Raw genomic sequence first — 15,661 nt, 5'->3', positions numbered from 1 at the left:
CTACACAGTAAATGAAAAGTGAGTATGTCCTGGCTTGCTATCTTTTGGGCCATCACTGTTCCCATTCTGAAAAGAACTGAAAAGACATTTCACATATCTGCTTCCTATGTCAGCTGTAGGGTAGTGCTTTGCTTTCTTTATAAATTACTTCCGTATCTACAAATGAAAATGTCTTGTTGTTTAAGGGGCTGATAATGACAGCTTTTTATTTTTTTTTCCAATTACAGGACATCATTACCTGCCCCAATGTTTTCAAGAAGTGATTTTAGTGTGTGGAGCATATTAAAAAAATGCATTGGACTGGTAAGTTAGCTTGGATGAAAAAATCTTATGTGATCTAGGAGATACAGCTGTACCATCACAACTCCTTTTGTTAGGTTGAGCGACCTGTCTACTGGAAAGCTTTGCTTGGACCAAATCCATTTCAGTCAGTTAGGGGTAACATTTGTTTTTCCTTGCTGCCTGTGACAGTGTGAGGAAAATGTTGCATTCAGTCCTTTCCACGAAGTTTTAAGCACTGAAATGATGCTTTAATGCTCAGTCGTGACTTCAGCTTTTAATTAAATGGGCAAATTTGCTTGGATATAGTAAAAGACCTACGGAACTGGAAATCCCTGTGTGAACTTCACTTCTGTCTTGTATCCACATGTGAAATAAGAAGCATTCTAATGCAGATAACAAGTTGCTTTAATAAAGCCACTAAAATTTATTACAGCAATTCAAATCCTATTCTTTATGTAACTGTCCTTTCAAAAAAAATAATTTATTTATATTTACTGCAGTAAAAGAGATTTTATGCAAATAGGTATACGAGGTTGCCAAATGTCGTGAAGAACACAATAAGTAAACTAACTCACAACTTATATTCAAAATTCCTGTTGTCAGTTGTAAGCTTAAGGTTGTGTCCAAGAAATTACCTTATCCATTTGTTACTTAGGAGCTGTCTAAGATTACGATGCCTATTGCCTTCAACGAGCCATTGAGTTTCCTTCAACGGATAACAGAATATATGGAACATATATACCTCATTAATAAGGCTTGTAGTCATTCAGACCCCCTGGAAAGAATGCAGGTGAGTAGCAGCTACCACCTTCTGGTCTGTTCAGAAGTTTTTCTCTCACAGCCTTTCATTTCAAGACAATTTCTCACCTTTCTTGAGGGTTGTCATAAGAATAACCATATTTATCTCTAGACAAGTTTCTTGTTTCATAGTGGCTGTATCAGATATTTGTGATGCTTTCACTTTTGATGCTGTGCACTGAGTGTGAGCCAGGAGTCTAGTGCAGGAGAGTGACACAACTGGTGATGCCCAAGGACCTCAACCTTTATCAGGACTGCTTTAACAGTAACTCTGTGGTTTGTGTGTTGTGAAGACGAAATCTTGGCTTTAACTCACCCTACGCTAATTTGTTGAGTAGCTATTTGATTTTTAAATTACTGGATGAAAAAAATGTTGTGACAGAGACAAGCTTTACCACTCTTCTCCAAAACTCGTTATTGTTGGGAGCTGAATGTGGCTGCTCTTAGAAGAAAGAACCGCATGTGGTAAGGCCAGGCCTGTGTACATTAGGTTATACTGGGATTGCTCACAGCTCTGTTTTTACTTGAGTGAAACTGGGATGTCTATCTTGTATGCTGTGTTTGTCTAGTACTTGCCCCCGCTTATCACTCTGCGGGAGCTTCTAAGTGTCATTTGTTCCTGCTGTAAGATTCAGAAAATCTCATTTGTGTGAGTAGTTACGCTTGCTTGATTCTAGGAAAAGTGAGACTCTGTTCCCAATGACCTGGCTGTGGGGGACAGTCAAAAGAGGGGAAGAGTAGATTTAAAAAAAACAGACTATCCTCCTAGAGGTAGGTGGAGAAGAAGGGAGCAGAGTGTAACCTGGCAAAATTTACTCCAGAAAATAACTCCTTTTGGAAAAGTTTCTTATTGACTGCTTATATTTCCCCACTTCTCTATCACTTACCCTTTTGGCTTACAAATGTTTCGGCCTTAAGCAATATATAGCGCTTTCTTTATGGAAGAGTAATGAAATACTGTAATGTGCAACAAATATATTAAACTTAGGGTTTTCATGTACTATTCTCATAACAATGTGTTCTTAATTTGCTTCTAGGCTGTAGCTGCTTTTGCAGTTTCTGCTGTAGCTTCTCAGTGGGAGAGAACTGGCAAGCCATTTAACCCGCTGTTAGGAGAAACCTATGAATTAACCAGGTAATAAAAACTTTAAATTGGGAGCTGGGGCCATGTGCAGTCTTGAGTTACCAGACTCTCATACTAGTTTGGTTGTTTATTCAGGAAAATGAATAAAGATCTACTAAAATATCTCTTGAGTACAGCAAAAAATCCTTTCTCCAAACTATCTCAAAATCTTTTAGAAGTTGATATAAGAGCTACTAATTTTATTTCTGGATTTAGGCAGAGTATGCTCTGAATTATTCAGAGAGAAAATGGTCTATATTCTTCCAGTAAGACATTTCCTGACCAGAGACTATTAATTTAAATAGTGCTTTGCTGATCATGTCAGAGGAGTTAGTGTGAAGGACTTCCAGCTTGCTTAAATAAATGGGTGGTATGTATGCACTGGAGAAAAGAGTGAGACCTGCTGCTACTCCCAAAGAGTTTCGGTATTTTTGAAAGTTATTTTGGTGAAACTTCTTCAAATGCCTTTTTGGGTAGAAAGTCACGTAGGCATCGGAATGTTGTTTGGTTTGGGGTATGAAGAGAAGATGTTCAGAGTACAATTTCTTTTATTCCATTAACTGTAAATGTGTCATGGGACAAGAAAAGGAAAGATCTTGCCTTTAGTTTAATGTAAAAATCCTTAAAACCCTTTAGAAGTATCAATTAACTCTTTTTCTTTTGCAATAATTTAAAAAATAATTTACTGTTTAATGTTCTTTTTTGTTCTTGCTAGGGAGGATCTAGGATTTAGGTTTATATCTGAGCAAGTCAGCCACCACCCACCTATTAGTGCATTTTATTCTGAAGGCCTCAATAAGGACTTTATTTTTCATGGATCAATCTATCCCAAACTAAAATTCTGGGGAAAGAGTATAGAAGCAGAGCCTCGGGGAACAATTACTTTGGAGCTCCTGAAGTGAGTATGAGAAGTAAATACTATATCTCCTTAGTGCTTTCTTGAGGTGATTACCTAAAAAACTCTGCTAAAGAGGTTGTAAAGGTTTATTTACAAGTTCATTTCACTGCTTAATTGCAAGGCTTTGTGTTTTGTTATGCCATGGTTCGATAGCTGTAGCAATATGGCCCAGTTTTTCCACTATGAAAATTAACATTTCTTAAGAGTCAGATGCTACTGAAAACTAGTTCTGTGAAGGCATGTAAAATTTAACTAGAGATACACGATTCTATTACTGAAATATTCAAATTCATCTTGCTTTTAAATATTGTTGTTGGATTCGGTTTGTGCCTGTGCTTATGTGGAAAGAACTGGGTCTTCAGAATAGCTGTTCTTCCTGTTACGGGAATGTGAGAAACTTGTCAGATTGCATCGTCACCTATTTAACGCTTCCTGTGTATGGCTACCTTCCCATTAAACTTGAGAATGCCTCTCCAGATTGTTCCGAGGCTGGTCTCTAATTGCTTATGTCTGCCATAAATTATGTGACTGTCCATAAGTTGGTTTGTGCCTCAGTGGCACAAACTCTTGAGCTTTTCCAAGCAGGACACAAGGATGCAATAGAATAGTTGCAGAAGCAGCATTCTGTAACTGAACACTTAAAGGTGCTTTTACAGAAGCTTTCCTCAGGCCTCACTTGAGGTTGTTTTGAAATATCTGCTTATGAAACTTCTAGACATTTGGTTTCAATAAGGAGTCAGCTTTTCTGCCATATCAAGCATTGACTTTCCTGGAGTTTCTTTTGAAAGTATAATTTATTTGTCGAGCTGCTGGCATCCAATCTTCCAAAGCTTAGAAAAGTATGAACTGATCTGAGATATAAATGGTGATTGAAATAGAGGAAATTTCTTCTGAATGTAGAAAGAACTCTGAATGTTAGTGTAGAATGCAGATGTGACAAAAATGAAGTTTGTTGTTGAAGAGAAAGAGACTTGATTTAGAAGACTTCAAATTCTTGCTCTGCCTAATCAAAGGATAGGGTGCAGATTTAGACTGGAGTATAAACAATTAAAGTGTTTCTGTGAAATAATTGCTTCAAGTTAGCGGCAGAAGTTGAAATCAAATTTTGAGCCTCTCGGTGTTGATTTGGCAGCTCAGGGTCTGAGGGAACAAGGAACTGTTTAGGAAGCAAAATTGCACATCAGTGTTAAGTACTGCATTTATGCTAAGCATGTCTATGTTTTTGAAATGTGCATTAGAAAAAACACTTCTTCGTTACTTTTCCAGCACAGAGGAGTGTTTCAATTTATCAGCACTGGCCATAAGTGCCTTGTGTTTTGGTTTATGCTTTTGGTGTCAAGTAGTTCATGGATTAAAATGCATGCGAAGGCTGATGGGATGAATTTGGGGTATTTTTTCCCCCACTTGAGGAGTAGTCATTGTTCTAAAGTATGCTTGAAGACAATTTGCTGTGGAAAATAGTCAGATTTCAACAATCTGGTTTTCCTCTGTACTGGAAAATGACAGACTAGTTGGAAACATTGAATAGGAGGTTTCTCTCCATGCTTTCTGGGAGTAGAATTACGAGGCATTTGTTCCAAAGAGAACACCTCTTGTTTCTGTGCTTTTTGTATTACAGTTTGCAAGCTTTCTTAAGATGTATTGATTGCCAACCAGGTAACTTAAGGATTTCTTTTACGAGTATGGAAAGATGAGTGAGAATAGATGGCTTTGACTCTGCCAAGCTAGTGATAATAGGAATCCTGTTGTTTAACATTTTGACTGCTTATGGAGTTATACCTTTTGAGGATTTAGAATCTGTTATCTCATCTTTGTACAGGTTTTCGCAAAACGTTCAAACCAAAATGAAATTAAGTGGTGGAAAATTTTTCAATTCTAGGACTTTACTTGTTCTCAGTAAATCTTCGGGAGTTGAGTAATAAATGTTATTTTTAAATGTCAAGCACATGAAGCTTGAATATAGTGCTGTTGTGTCCCACTCGTGTTAACCAACCAATCAACCCCCTCTGCAAACCACACATCTCCAAACCTGCCCTCTGTGGCAGCAGGGCAGGCCTCCTACATTGATGTGGAAACACATGGTGTATTTGTGGAAGCCACTTACGCAGTTTGTGGACTCATATTGCTCTTCAGGTTCAAAAGCCTTCACCGCTCGGAGTTTGCACAATCAAAAATGGTTTGAGTGGGTGAGTCTGCCCAGTGTTTGGGGAGGTCCTCGTCTTAAACCTTTGTCAGAGCTGGTAGCGGCTAACCCCTCTGCGAGAAGGCTCAAATATGTATTCAGTGCTTTTTTATAACCAAAAGGTACTTTTTAGGTTATGACAGAGGTTTACAAGAAAGAGCTTTAGGAAGAAGTCTGCAGTGCTGCTGCAGGAGTTAAATAGATGCCTTGATTAGGTGTTAGTTTGTCAGTCCCGTCTCCTGTGAGTGTTATATTTTATCAAATGTAACTTTAAAAGTACAAATGAAAAAGACCAGGACTGCTGTTTGTGTTGAGTTTGTAATCAAAAGCACAGCAACTGTGAAACTTATTTCAACTCTGAGAAGGAAGAAAGGTAAAGGGGATATCACTTTATTAACTTGCAGTAATGTTTAGATACAACACATTGTTGGCTTATAAAGAGAAGTCTGTTTCTTTTCTGTTTTGAAGTTAACTGCTGGCTGTTCATAGGAGTGCTAAATATTTTGCTCTGCCATGAACGGAATTGAAAACAGGTTTGTATTCCATCTCAAACTCAAGAAAATTATTTATTTCTCCATTTTCTTTACAGATATAATGAAGCATACACATGGACAAACCCAACCTGTTGTGTACATAATGTAATTATTGGTAAACTGTGGTTAGAACAGTATGGAACGGTAGAAATTGTAAATCACAGGTAATGCTAATCGTGAAACTGAGGATTGGCTTGTATGGACTGGTGCATGGAAGCTTGGTTTTGAAGGTCCAAAGTTGTCTTGTTCTTTTTTCTTTCCCTTTTCTCCTCCTTCTGACAAATGCAAACTATTTGTTGGACTGGGCTTAGTATTATAGTAATATTAATGAACATTGGCTTATGGGGTACAAAGACTTTATGTTTGTGAGATACCCGTTCACATTCAACACTGTTAACAGAAAACAGAAATTAAATTAACTCCAGAGCCATCAAATGGAATAATTGTCAGAGGCTTGTCGCGGACCTCAATCATGTTGATTGTGGTTTGGCACTCTCTTTAGTTTTGATAATACAGAATGTCTTAAATTAAGGGTGCAGCACAGAAAAATGACAGCAGAATAGGATAATGTGAGCTTAAAGCATGTCAATTGCTCTGGCAACTGCCTATAAAAGCCTTTTACCTTATATAAAATAGATTACCTCCTGTAATGATGAGGGAGAGAATTTTGTGAAAACTGTATTACTTTTGCACATGATTTTCTGTCAATAAATGGGAGCTTTAATCCAGCAGGGCTGCTGTTTTGATAGTTGTCACAGCAGCAGATCTACAATCCTGTGTCCTCTATTTGCGCAGAAGACACGGGATGGTCTCTGTCTGATTTGTGGTTGACATAGAAACTTGGCCTGATACCTCCTTGGGGGAGATTATTTACCTACGTGTAAATCGTGCCAAGGAAATGCTGAAATACAAAGCTGATTTATGTTAAGTAGTAGGCAAGACTGCATTCTGTTTTTTCGTGGTACCTTTGATAAATTTTAGATACACATGAAACTCGGAAGCCTGTTTGTGTTTTCACTTGGCTTTCACAGGCTAATGTCTTCATGTGCACATTGATTTCTTGTTAAAAAGTCCATAAAAAGGATAAAACTTTGCGTGCCTTTTGAAATGCTCTAGTCAGATAATAAATAATCATTAAAGAAAAATAATTATATAAATAACTACCCCCCAGCTAACTGTAAATACATGAAAGAAACTAAATAAGGTATAAAAGTAAACTTTCTGATGCATTTAGGAGATTGCATCTTTAAGCATGTCCTTTTTTCCTTTACAGCACTGGAGATAAATGTGTCCTTAATTTTAAACCATGTGGACTGTTCGGGAAAGAGCTTCACAGAATAGAGGGATACATTCAGGACAAAAAGTATGTGATAAAGCCTCTCGGCCTCTCTGTTTCTGAGCACTGTGGCATTTCTTTTGCTGGCATAGTGACCACAGCTGATGTGACTGCTAAGTGGCTAGCAATGCAGATTGTAACTCATTTCTGTTCTCTGTGTCAGTATTAGCCCCCTTGATTCTAGGATGATCGTTTTAAGCATTATCAGAAAAAACTCTCCAGCCCGCTCTTTGGAAATGAAAGTATCCAGGGAAAAAGCAGAGTAGCGCAATTGGTGTTACTGTTGTACAGTCACAATTCCAGTCTCCAATTTAAAATAATGAGAATATGGTAATTAGAAATTTTCAGTTGAGCCCAAACCTGTTTTGTGACTCCAAGTCTCTGTTTTGTAAACTGTTGGCTTTATGCACTCACACTGTTTTTAACAGTGGCAAAAGCATGTGACTAAGTCATGAGGATGTGTTCTGCAGGACTGAATGCCAGGAAGACTGGAATCAGCTGAAACCTTTTGTTTGCATTATCAGATATCTGGTTTCTAAGAAATCTGCAGAGAAGCATAGAATAGAACAGAGTCTAAGCTGGGTATTTCATATAGATCAGAATCCTCATGATTTGGCTTAGAAGGCTTTATGAAAAGCAAATGCTAAATCTCCTTTGCTTTCTCTGCAGCAGAAAGAAGCTGTGTGTGATCTACGGCAAGTGGACAGAATGCTTATGGTGCACTGATCCCACTACATATGAGACTTACAAAAAGAATGAAAAGAGAGGTGGTGAGCAGAAGAAAATGAAGCCGGTAAGATAAAGAATTCTTTAGGGAGAAAAGATACCAAAATATGACAAATGAAAGGAAAATGTTGTCTTTACCAAAATGGTCAGGGGGTGGTGAATGGAGGGTTAAAACAGCCTGGTAGGGTTCAGATGCGGGCAGTCTGTCCCCTGAGAACGCTTGCACTTGGAACTTAGATAGTCTTTAGTGTGTGCTGCTGGTATTGAAGGGTGGTGTTTGCTAGAGATTTGTCAAAGAGAAGACATCAAATACCAACCCCAGAGCTGACATTTTCCAGTCTTTGAATGAGGAAAGTGGCTCTACTGCCAACTCTAGATGTAAAAATACTAGGATTAGGGCTTTAAAAAAAATCACATGTTTTGTAAGTCAGTTATGCTTTTTGGTGATGCAGCCTTTCGGAATTTATGATGTAGACAGCCTTGACAACAGAGGGGTCTGGAAACTTGCAAGGTTTTTTTGATCACATGTAAGCAGTGTCAAGTAAGTCACCACCAAAGCCTCAGTGTTACGCAGAGTGCTGGATAGTGCAGCAGAGGACTGCTGGGTTCCCTGGTGTCAACAGGGTCTTGCCGGTGCTGGTTGCTCATTGAAAATCATAAGTTAAACAGCAGCTCATCACTCTTAAAATTAAGAGGTTCAAACTTTTATTAAAAAGTATTCACATCAGAAGAATCTAGAGCAACAACAGGCCTTGCTTTTCGCTCTGGATTCCATCATGGAACAGGCTTATGTTCCGACTCTTTTAAAAAGCAATAAGGTTCTGTTCATCTTAAGAGAATCAACTCTTTCTTTCCTTCCTTCCTGTTGAATCTATATTTAGATGAGGAACTGTCTAACAGTAAACCAGATGTTGACATGGAAAGTAGCCTAGAAGAGTCTTATTAAAGAATGAATACTCAAATGAAATGACTGAAGTCAGACCCTTAACCATATGGAGCTGTTTTCTAGTGCATAAAACAGGCGCTCTGTAACTTAATAGGATATTTTGGCATAAAATAAGTAAGCCATGTCAGAGGGGGCAGCGAGAAAATAGAAAAGGGTGGGAGTGAGAGGAGGGAGGAAAACTGATACTGTCACTCTAGGGTGTTATTGCCTTGGATTCACTTCTGGTTGTTGTGGTTTTAAAAGGTTTCTCATGGTGAAGTCCTCTTTGTGTCCTACAATAGTCAGATTCCCTCAGACTGAGAGCAGCCTCTCGAAGGGTACTTACTGCGTTTGATTTTACATATGTGTTACAGCAGCATGTCTGGCAACAGAGAAACTGGGAAGGAAAGACATGGACTTCATAAACTTAAGTACACGGTCTTCATAGTGAGACAATGGCAGTGATAATAGTTATTTGAATCTAGATGATAGGAAATCAGACTGAAACAAGGACATAGCTGTGTTTTAATTGCAAATCCAAATCTTTTGCAAATGATGAAGCAATAACCAAAAGCAGATGTGCCTTATTGTTGTTAGGCTGTTATGGAAACTGATTTATATTGCAGTCTTGGCTCATTTTAGCCTGAAGAAGTAATAGTTATTGTTAGGTAGAATTAAGCTATGGCATGGGATAGAAGGGAAGCAAGAGGAAAGACTTCTGAAAGACATTAATTTTATTATTATTATACTATTATTGTTATTAATAATAGTATAATAAATAGACATTCAAGTTGTACATAGGTGGTGGGAGACTATTCACAGATAGCAGGAGTAACACATTACTGTTCCTCTCATTTTTATTGTATACAGATAGAGGAAAAGCAAACATGAGGAGTGAGGCAGAAGTACAGGAGGGTGTTTAATATCTCCAATTTAAACAGGCTGTAGAACTCTGATGAAACTGTCCAATTCCCCTTTGTTCTCCTGCAAAATGTTATTTCTGTTACAGAGTGATGATGTTATTAAATCTGAAAATGACGAGGCTGATGATATGCCAGAGGTTCAAGACACGGTACAGTTCATACCAGGCAGTAAATTGCTTTGGAGAATAAATTGCAGGCCACCAAACTCATCACAGGTAACTGTTTCAATCAGTCTGTGTATTGCTGTCACTAGTGACTTATTCAAGGTAACAAGAGTAATGTTCAAAGGAAACCTTGTTGAAGTGTCTGTCCTTAGCACACGTATTGACAGGCCCTGCCAGTTCATGCTGCAGCAGTAAAATTAGGCTACAGCAAGCCCTCTGCTTGGTTCCTGGGCTGAAAGCATCATTGCTGTCTCGAAGCTGGTGTAAAGAACGCATGCTCTGTCTGCAGCTGCCTCAGTGAGAGTCTGGTGTCTTAGGTTAACCTGTCTGCAAGACCTTAGCACTCGGAGTGGCTCAAGTACAGACAGGCGTTCTCTTCTGCTGACCCTGCTGTTATAGACAGGCTTCCAAAAAATGCAGTAGCTGGGCAGCTGCATATTAACTTCAGTAGTTCCAACAAGACTTTTTGGGCTTTTAGACGTGGGTGTTGTTCTTGTAAAAAATCATGTTAAATATCAGATATACAGGAAAATCTGTCTTGATCTTCTGAAGCAAAGACTACTTAAAAAATGAAATCTGTGGTTTCCATCCCCTTCAGCCCTTCCTTGTCCTCCCCATAAACAAAAAAGTTTTGTATGAACCTAATCTTGCTTTCAGGGTGGCCAGTGGGAAAGGGTTTGACTCAGTGATTTCTCTCGGTAGTTCTGTTTTATCTATTCGGTAAAGGGAACACAGTGCCACTTTGCCAAAATCACTTACGTGTTCTTTTTAATTTGCCTTTAAGATGTACAATTTCACCAGTTTTGCTGTGAGTCTCAATGAGCTAGAAACGGGCATGGAAGCAATATTAGCGCCCACTGACTGTCGGCTACGTCCGGATATCAGAAATATGGAAAACGGAAACATGGGTATGTGTTTGCTGGAGGAAGTATTTTCACATCAGTAAGTTTTGAGGGATGACTGAAGGGAGGTTGATTGACACAGGAACACTGTCTTTGTTTTGTCAGAAGGCAGAGAAGCCTTAACCTGTCTCACCCTGTGTTAATGAACACACTTTTGGACAATGTATGTCTGTGCGGCAGAGCAAATGTGTCCAAGGTGCATCCCAAGACTGCTATCCTATTTTATGGTTATTTACATGTTTGTTAGCTTAGGGGGAAGTAGTAAACGGCTGTCTTCCTCCGGAGTTTGTCTGGAAAGATGGGATAAACAGACATGCGCTGTTGCTCTGGCATTTGTTAGAAAAAACACATGGCTAAATAGTAAAAGAAAAAATTACCCTCTCTCTTACGCCTTATCTAAATTCTTGCCTGCTATCTTGGTGCAGTGTTTGTTTTATCTAAACACCAAAATTTCAATGTTGACTCTGGGTTTGTAATAACAACTTCTCTGAAATGGTGGTGTTAGTTTTTTGTTGCTTGAGATTTCCATTGTTCAGTGAGATTGTGTACAGCAAATGCTTTCTCCTACTTGAATGAAAAATATTTCATTTCTCTGCAGTCTTTTCTGTGTTTTCTGCAGTTTTGCTTCTATTTTGCTAAGTAACCAAGTTCTCAAACTGTTTGTTAGATGTGGCCAGCAAAGAGAAAGAGAGATTAGAAGAGAAACAAAGAGCTGCTCGCAAGGAACGTGCGAAAGATGAAGTGGAGTGGCACACACGGTAAGGGGAAGGAAGCTAGGATGTGTTCAGTGCTCTGAATGGTTCAGTATACTGCTTGAAATGTTTTTATTCAAGACAGCATGTGTTTGATTTCCTGCATGACAGCACAATCTGTAGTGTCACTGAAAGCATTTGCTGGGTCAACAGTTAAACAATGTAGCTGGAAGCCAAAATTGCTGATAACTGTGTCCTGGAGAAATTACCTAATAATAACTGCTGAAACCTGTCATAATTAACTACTGTTCACACTGGATTTTTTTTTTGGCTTTTTTTTTTTAAAACATACAGAGGTTATAATTTTGTTAGAATGACTAAAATGTTAAATCTCATCTCTCCTTTAACCAATTCCTGTCCAGCTTTTGGTAGTCAAGTAAGACAATGTGGCCCTCTAAAGCCTTTTGTTTCCAGACTCTTAGGACTTATTGACTTGGATCCTTCAGAAATTGTTTTTTTGATTGCACATTCAAATGACTTCTCAGTCATAGAATGCATCACAGAGTGTGTAGTTTGGCTGGTTGCTTTTCATGAATGCCAGTGCTATGCAGTCAACTGTACCCTCACAGCCAGTTACTGCAGGTGCTTCCTTCAGAGGCAAGAACTTTGGGATGCTCCCATGATTTCATGAAATTCAGAAAAGAAAGCATTCCCTTCCCAAAGCCTGGAGGAGCAGCTTACAGACTAATTCCAGTTAATGCCTTTGAAAATCTCTTCCAGAGGACATAAAATTGTTTTCAGTCAACGTGGCTAAAAAGTGAGCATCTGTTCATGTTCTGTGCAACGTCCAGCTTGATAGAACAAAACTGTTTCGTGTTTGGACAGGTTTACAAAAAGGGTTGTGTAACTGATTTGGCATTGTTTTGCAGTAAAAATTATATATATAATCAATATATCATCTAGAATTTTAATGTTACTTTTATTAGGAATGGGACAGCAATTTTAAAATCCATTTCATAGTTCTTCCTAACTTTATATAAAAAAACATTAAAAAAGGATGCCTTACGAGGTGTGATCATTGCGTATGAAACTGAATGCTTTATTTTTCATGTTCAGAATATTTCCTGAGAATTTTCCAATAAGAAATACTGTTGTGTTTTTACAATGTTTTGTAAAAGAAACAAAATTGTTCTTTCCCCCTATCAATAAGTATTCACTCTGCTGTTTTGTTTTTTCTAGATGGTTTCATCAAGGCACTAACCCATACACTGGGACTTCGGATTGGCTGTACTCAGGTGGCTATTTTGATAGGAATTTTTCAGACTGTCCAGACATATACTGAAACTATGGAACCAATTGCTCATCTCATCTGGACATCTAGTTACTAGATTTCATTCCAAGCCAGTTATTCTGGTTTTGTTGATAGCAAAAACCAGCTTTTCTAGGTAAATTTTAACGAAAATTCTATCGGTCAACAATCAAGGATTTAATTACCACTAATGTTGAATTGCCAAATATTTAAATACTGTTGCATTCTTTCCTTAAAGCTGCACCTGAAATTGTCATGTTTTCACTAATTTTCAAAGGGACCTTTGGTTCTTCATTTTTTTCCCCCTAATTTCTTTGTCAGGAAGATATGCTATATCTGGTAGAGCACATAACATCCTTGAAAACTACATAAATAAAATAAAATAGAAATAATATCCTTGTTACTTAGTACAATAGTGAAGAATCTGAAGTTTTTGGAACTCAGAGCAGGGATGAAAAGCTAATAAGGTACCAACAGGATCAAATCTAGTAATGTCGATACTCCCCGTGAAGAGATGCATGTGAGCCTTTCCATATGGTATGTAGCACTACGTGGGGACGGGAGCTCCCGGCCCTTCTCAGTACGATTCAATAATACAGAGACTCGGGGAAACAAAACCCAACCTGAGCTTCTCAGCTGTAGTTGTATGTTACAGAGTCTTCATAACTCTTGGACACTGTGAGCATTAAACTGTATACCTGTGATAAAATTACATAAAGCATACGCTAGGAGCAAGGAAGGGTGCTTTCAAAAGTGTGCTTTTCCTGAAGTCAAATGCCGTTCTTAAAATACAAGTAGCTTCGGAAGCAATTGTAGGAATGTAGAGGTGGTTATCTTGTAAAATATACTGCTTGCTACCACTCGGAGGCTTAAACCTTCTGCACTACCCTTGGCAGCTTTGGCACTATGTATGCTTCTAGACTAAACTCTCATTTGGAAGCACTTAGGTGTGTATATCCACACAGGTTCCTGTTTCGGGGAAGTTTCGGTTTGCATGTTTTTCATAACTAGGTCATGTCTGTTTTGTATGTTGTGAAAACGCAGAATCAATCTAAAGCTTTAGCAGACGTAATACCTATTACCAGTTTTCTGTGAGCACGTGCTGGCAAAAAATGGGATATTTTTGTTCCATATCGAACCATCAAAGCCATATAATACTGGAATAATCCATTACTGAATTGACACATTTGTTTTCTTTCAAGTGTTGCATTTAGAGGGAAAAGGCGGGGGGACAGGCTTGAAAAATTAGGTCCAGTAATTAAAACTAACCCTAGTATTGCTGCTTCTTTCATGGAAATTGAGTAACTGGGTAAAAATGGAGAGCAGCTATGCTGCTGTGAAGTTTACAGTAATTCAGAAGTTGCTGGTGTTAAGCAGCAGCAACTTGAGGAATTTGTGGAAGAACTGGTTTGACGGATGTCCAGACACATCTGTAGTTTCATCCAAAGAGCAGACTTTTGAAGTGCTGCTCTCCCAGCTATGGGATTAAAAAGCAAAAGAAAACCAACATACTCGTGGAGAGACATTTTTGTATCAAGCCATGCATCTAATGTTGGTATTAACTTTACATCTTGGAGAGGTTTAGTTTTTGTCTTCATTTGGAAAAATAAGAGAAGCTGTAAAACTTTGAGGCAATAAGTAGAGGCCTAATCTGAAATGTGCTTGTGGCAACTTTATTTTGTTGCCAGTAGTAGTCCTTCGTGCTGATTGCAGGCCTAGGCTTGGTAGCGGGGTGCAGATGACAGAGTTGTATTTGTTCCCGGTAAGTGCAGAGACACTTGACTTTTACAGACATTGCTGATCCATATGGGACAGCATAAAAATATTTTTTATAAAAAAATTGAACTCTAATGACTGTGCCAGGCACTGCATCCCCCTTTCCAAACTTGCTGCAAGCAGCGTAGGGAACCCTTTGAGTGAGGACTGAAAGGATTCATGTATTGAGCCACTTTAACATCTCATGGGAGTTTAAAGCTTGCTTGAACTACATAATATGTTTAATGCTGGAGTAGTGTTTTTAAAACAACACATAAATAGCAATTGCCTGAATGGAAAAACTGTAGAGTAATTGCTGATGGAATACTCTGTTTATAAGAAGTGTACGGGTTAGCATCCCTCTCATTTGAGTTATGGTTTAAATTCAAAGACTGAAACCCTTTTCATTATGTGAAAGCATGAAAAGATTGTAACAACATGTTTAATCCAAACTTCAGTTTGGAACAGTTATGGGATTTAACGAGAAACTGGGAAGGTTTCTAAAACCTGAATGCTTCGTTGGTTATGTCTTTACTCCCTTTGTCCCCTTCCTTTAGTGTGAAGTTTTCAGTAAAATTTCATTAGTCCCAAATCTATTTTTTTTTTTAATTTATTGTTCTTCATTGACACCACTTACAAAGTAATTTCCCCTCCCTGCCAACCCGTCTGTGCTTGGCTCACTGCGGGGCTCTGAATGCTGCAGTTCCATTGCTCTCAACGTGAAAAAGTTTTATTTTCGACGCAGATCTCTCCTCAGTAGTTTGTGTCAAAACATCAATAACTTTGCACCTTTTGAAAGAATGTCACTTTTATAACTCAATTAAACACTGTATATAAGATGACTGTGTTAGTGTATGTTAATACAGCTCTGTAGAGAAACCAGCTAGAAAGAAAAAGACAATAAATACTTCATTCCCTGTGGGATTTGTGTGAGCGAGAGTCTCGTACTGGGCAGGGCTGTGGCTGGCTCTGGCTCTGGCTTTATTCAGCCAGCTCCATGTGCATACTCGATATTTTCCCTGTGATGTTATTAGATGAAGATAATATTTAAATCAGGGCGTTGGCCACCCCGATGGCTCTGTGCCCTGTGTTGGTCTGAGGCCATGTGGGGCG

At 38.5% G+C, this 15,661-nt stretch overlaps 1 protein-coding gene across 2 annotated transcripts in view; it reads left to right on the top strand.

The window, feature by feature from the left end:
* OSBPL2 (oxysterol binding protein like 2) overlaps positions 1–15,387 on the top strand; it is a 34,778-nt gene extending 19,391 nt beyond the window's left edge. For both annotated transcript variants that reach the window (XM_054081338.1, XM_054081339.1), the window contains 11 exons: positions 228–303; positions 938–1,072; positions 2,118–2,215; positions 2,919–3,101; positions 5,873–5,980; positions 7,090–7,179; positions 7,822–7,945; positions 9,813–9,941; positions 10,675–10,798; positions 11,460–11,550; positions 12,724–15,387. In XM_054081338.1, the coding sequence (XP_053937313.1) occupies positions 228–303; positions 938–1,072; positions 2,118–2,215; positions 2,919–3,101; positions 5,873–5,980; positions 7,090–7,179; positions 7,822–7,945; positions 9,813–9,941; positions 10,675–10,798; positions 11,460–11,550; positions 12,724–12,826 (1,261 nt within the window). In that variant the 3' untranslated portion in view covers positions 12,827–15,387. The remainder of the gene's footprint in view (positions 1–227; positions 304–937; positions 1,073–2,117; positions 2,216–2,918; positions 3,102–5,872; positions 5,981–7,089; positions 7,180–7,821; positions 7,946–9,812; positions 9,942–10,674; positions 10,799–11,459; positions 11,551–12,723) is intronic.
* Positions 15,388–15,661: the final 274 nt, after the last annotated feature.

The sequence above is a fragment of the Cuculus canorus genome, chromosome 16 (assembly GCF_017976375.1).
Source record: "Cuculus canorus isolate bCucCan1 chromosome 16, bCucCan1.pri, whole genome shotgun sequence".
Lineage (NCBI taxonomy): Eukaryota > Metazoa > Chordata > Aves > Cuculiformes > Cuculidae > Cuculus > Cuculus canorus.
The sequence above is the reverse complement of the archived record's forward strand: the minus strand, read 5'-3'. Positions and strand labels throughout refer to the sequence as shown.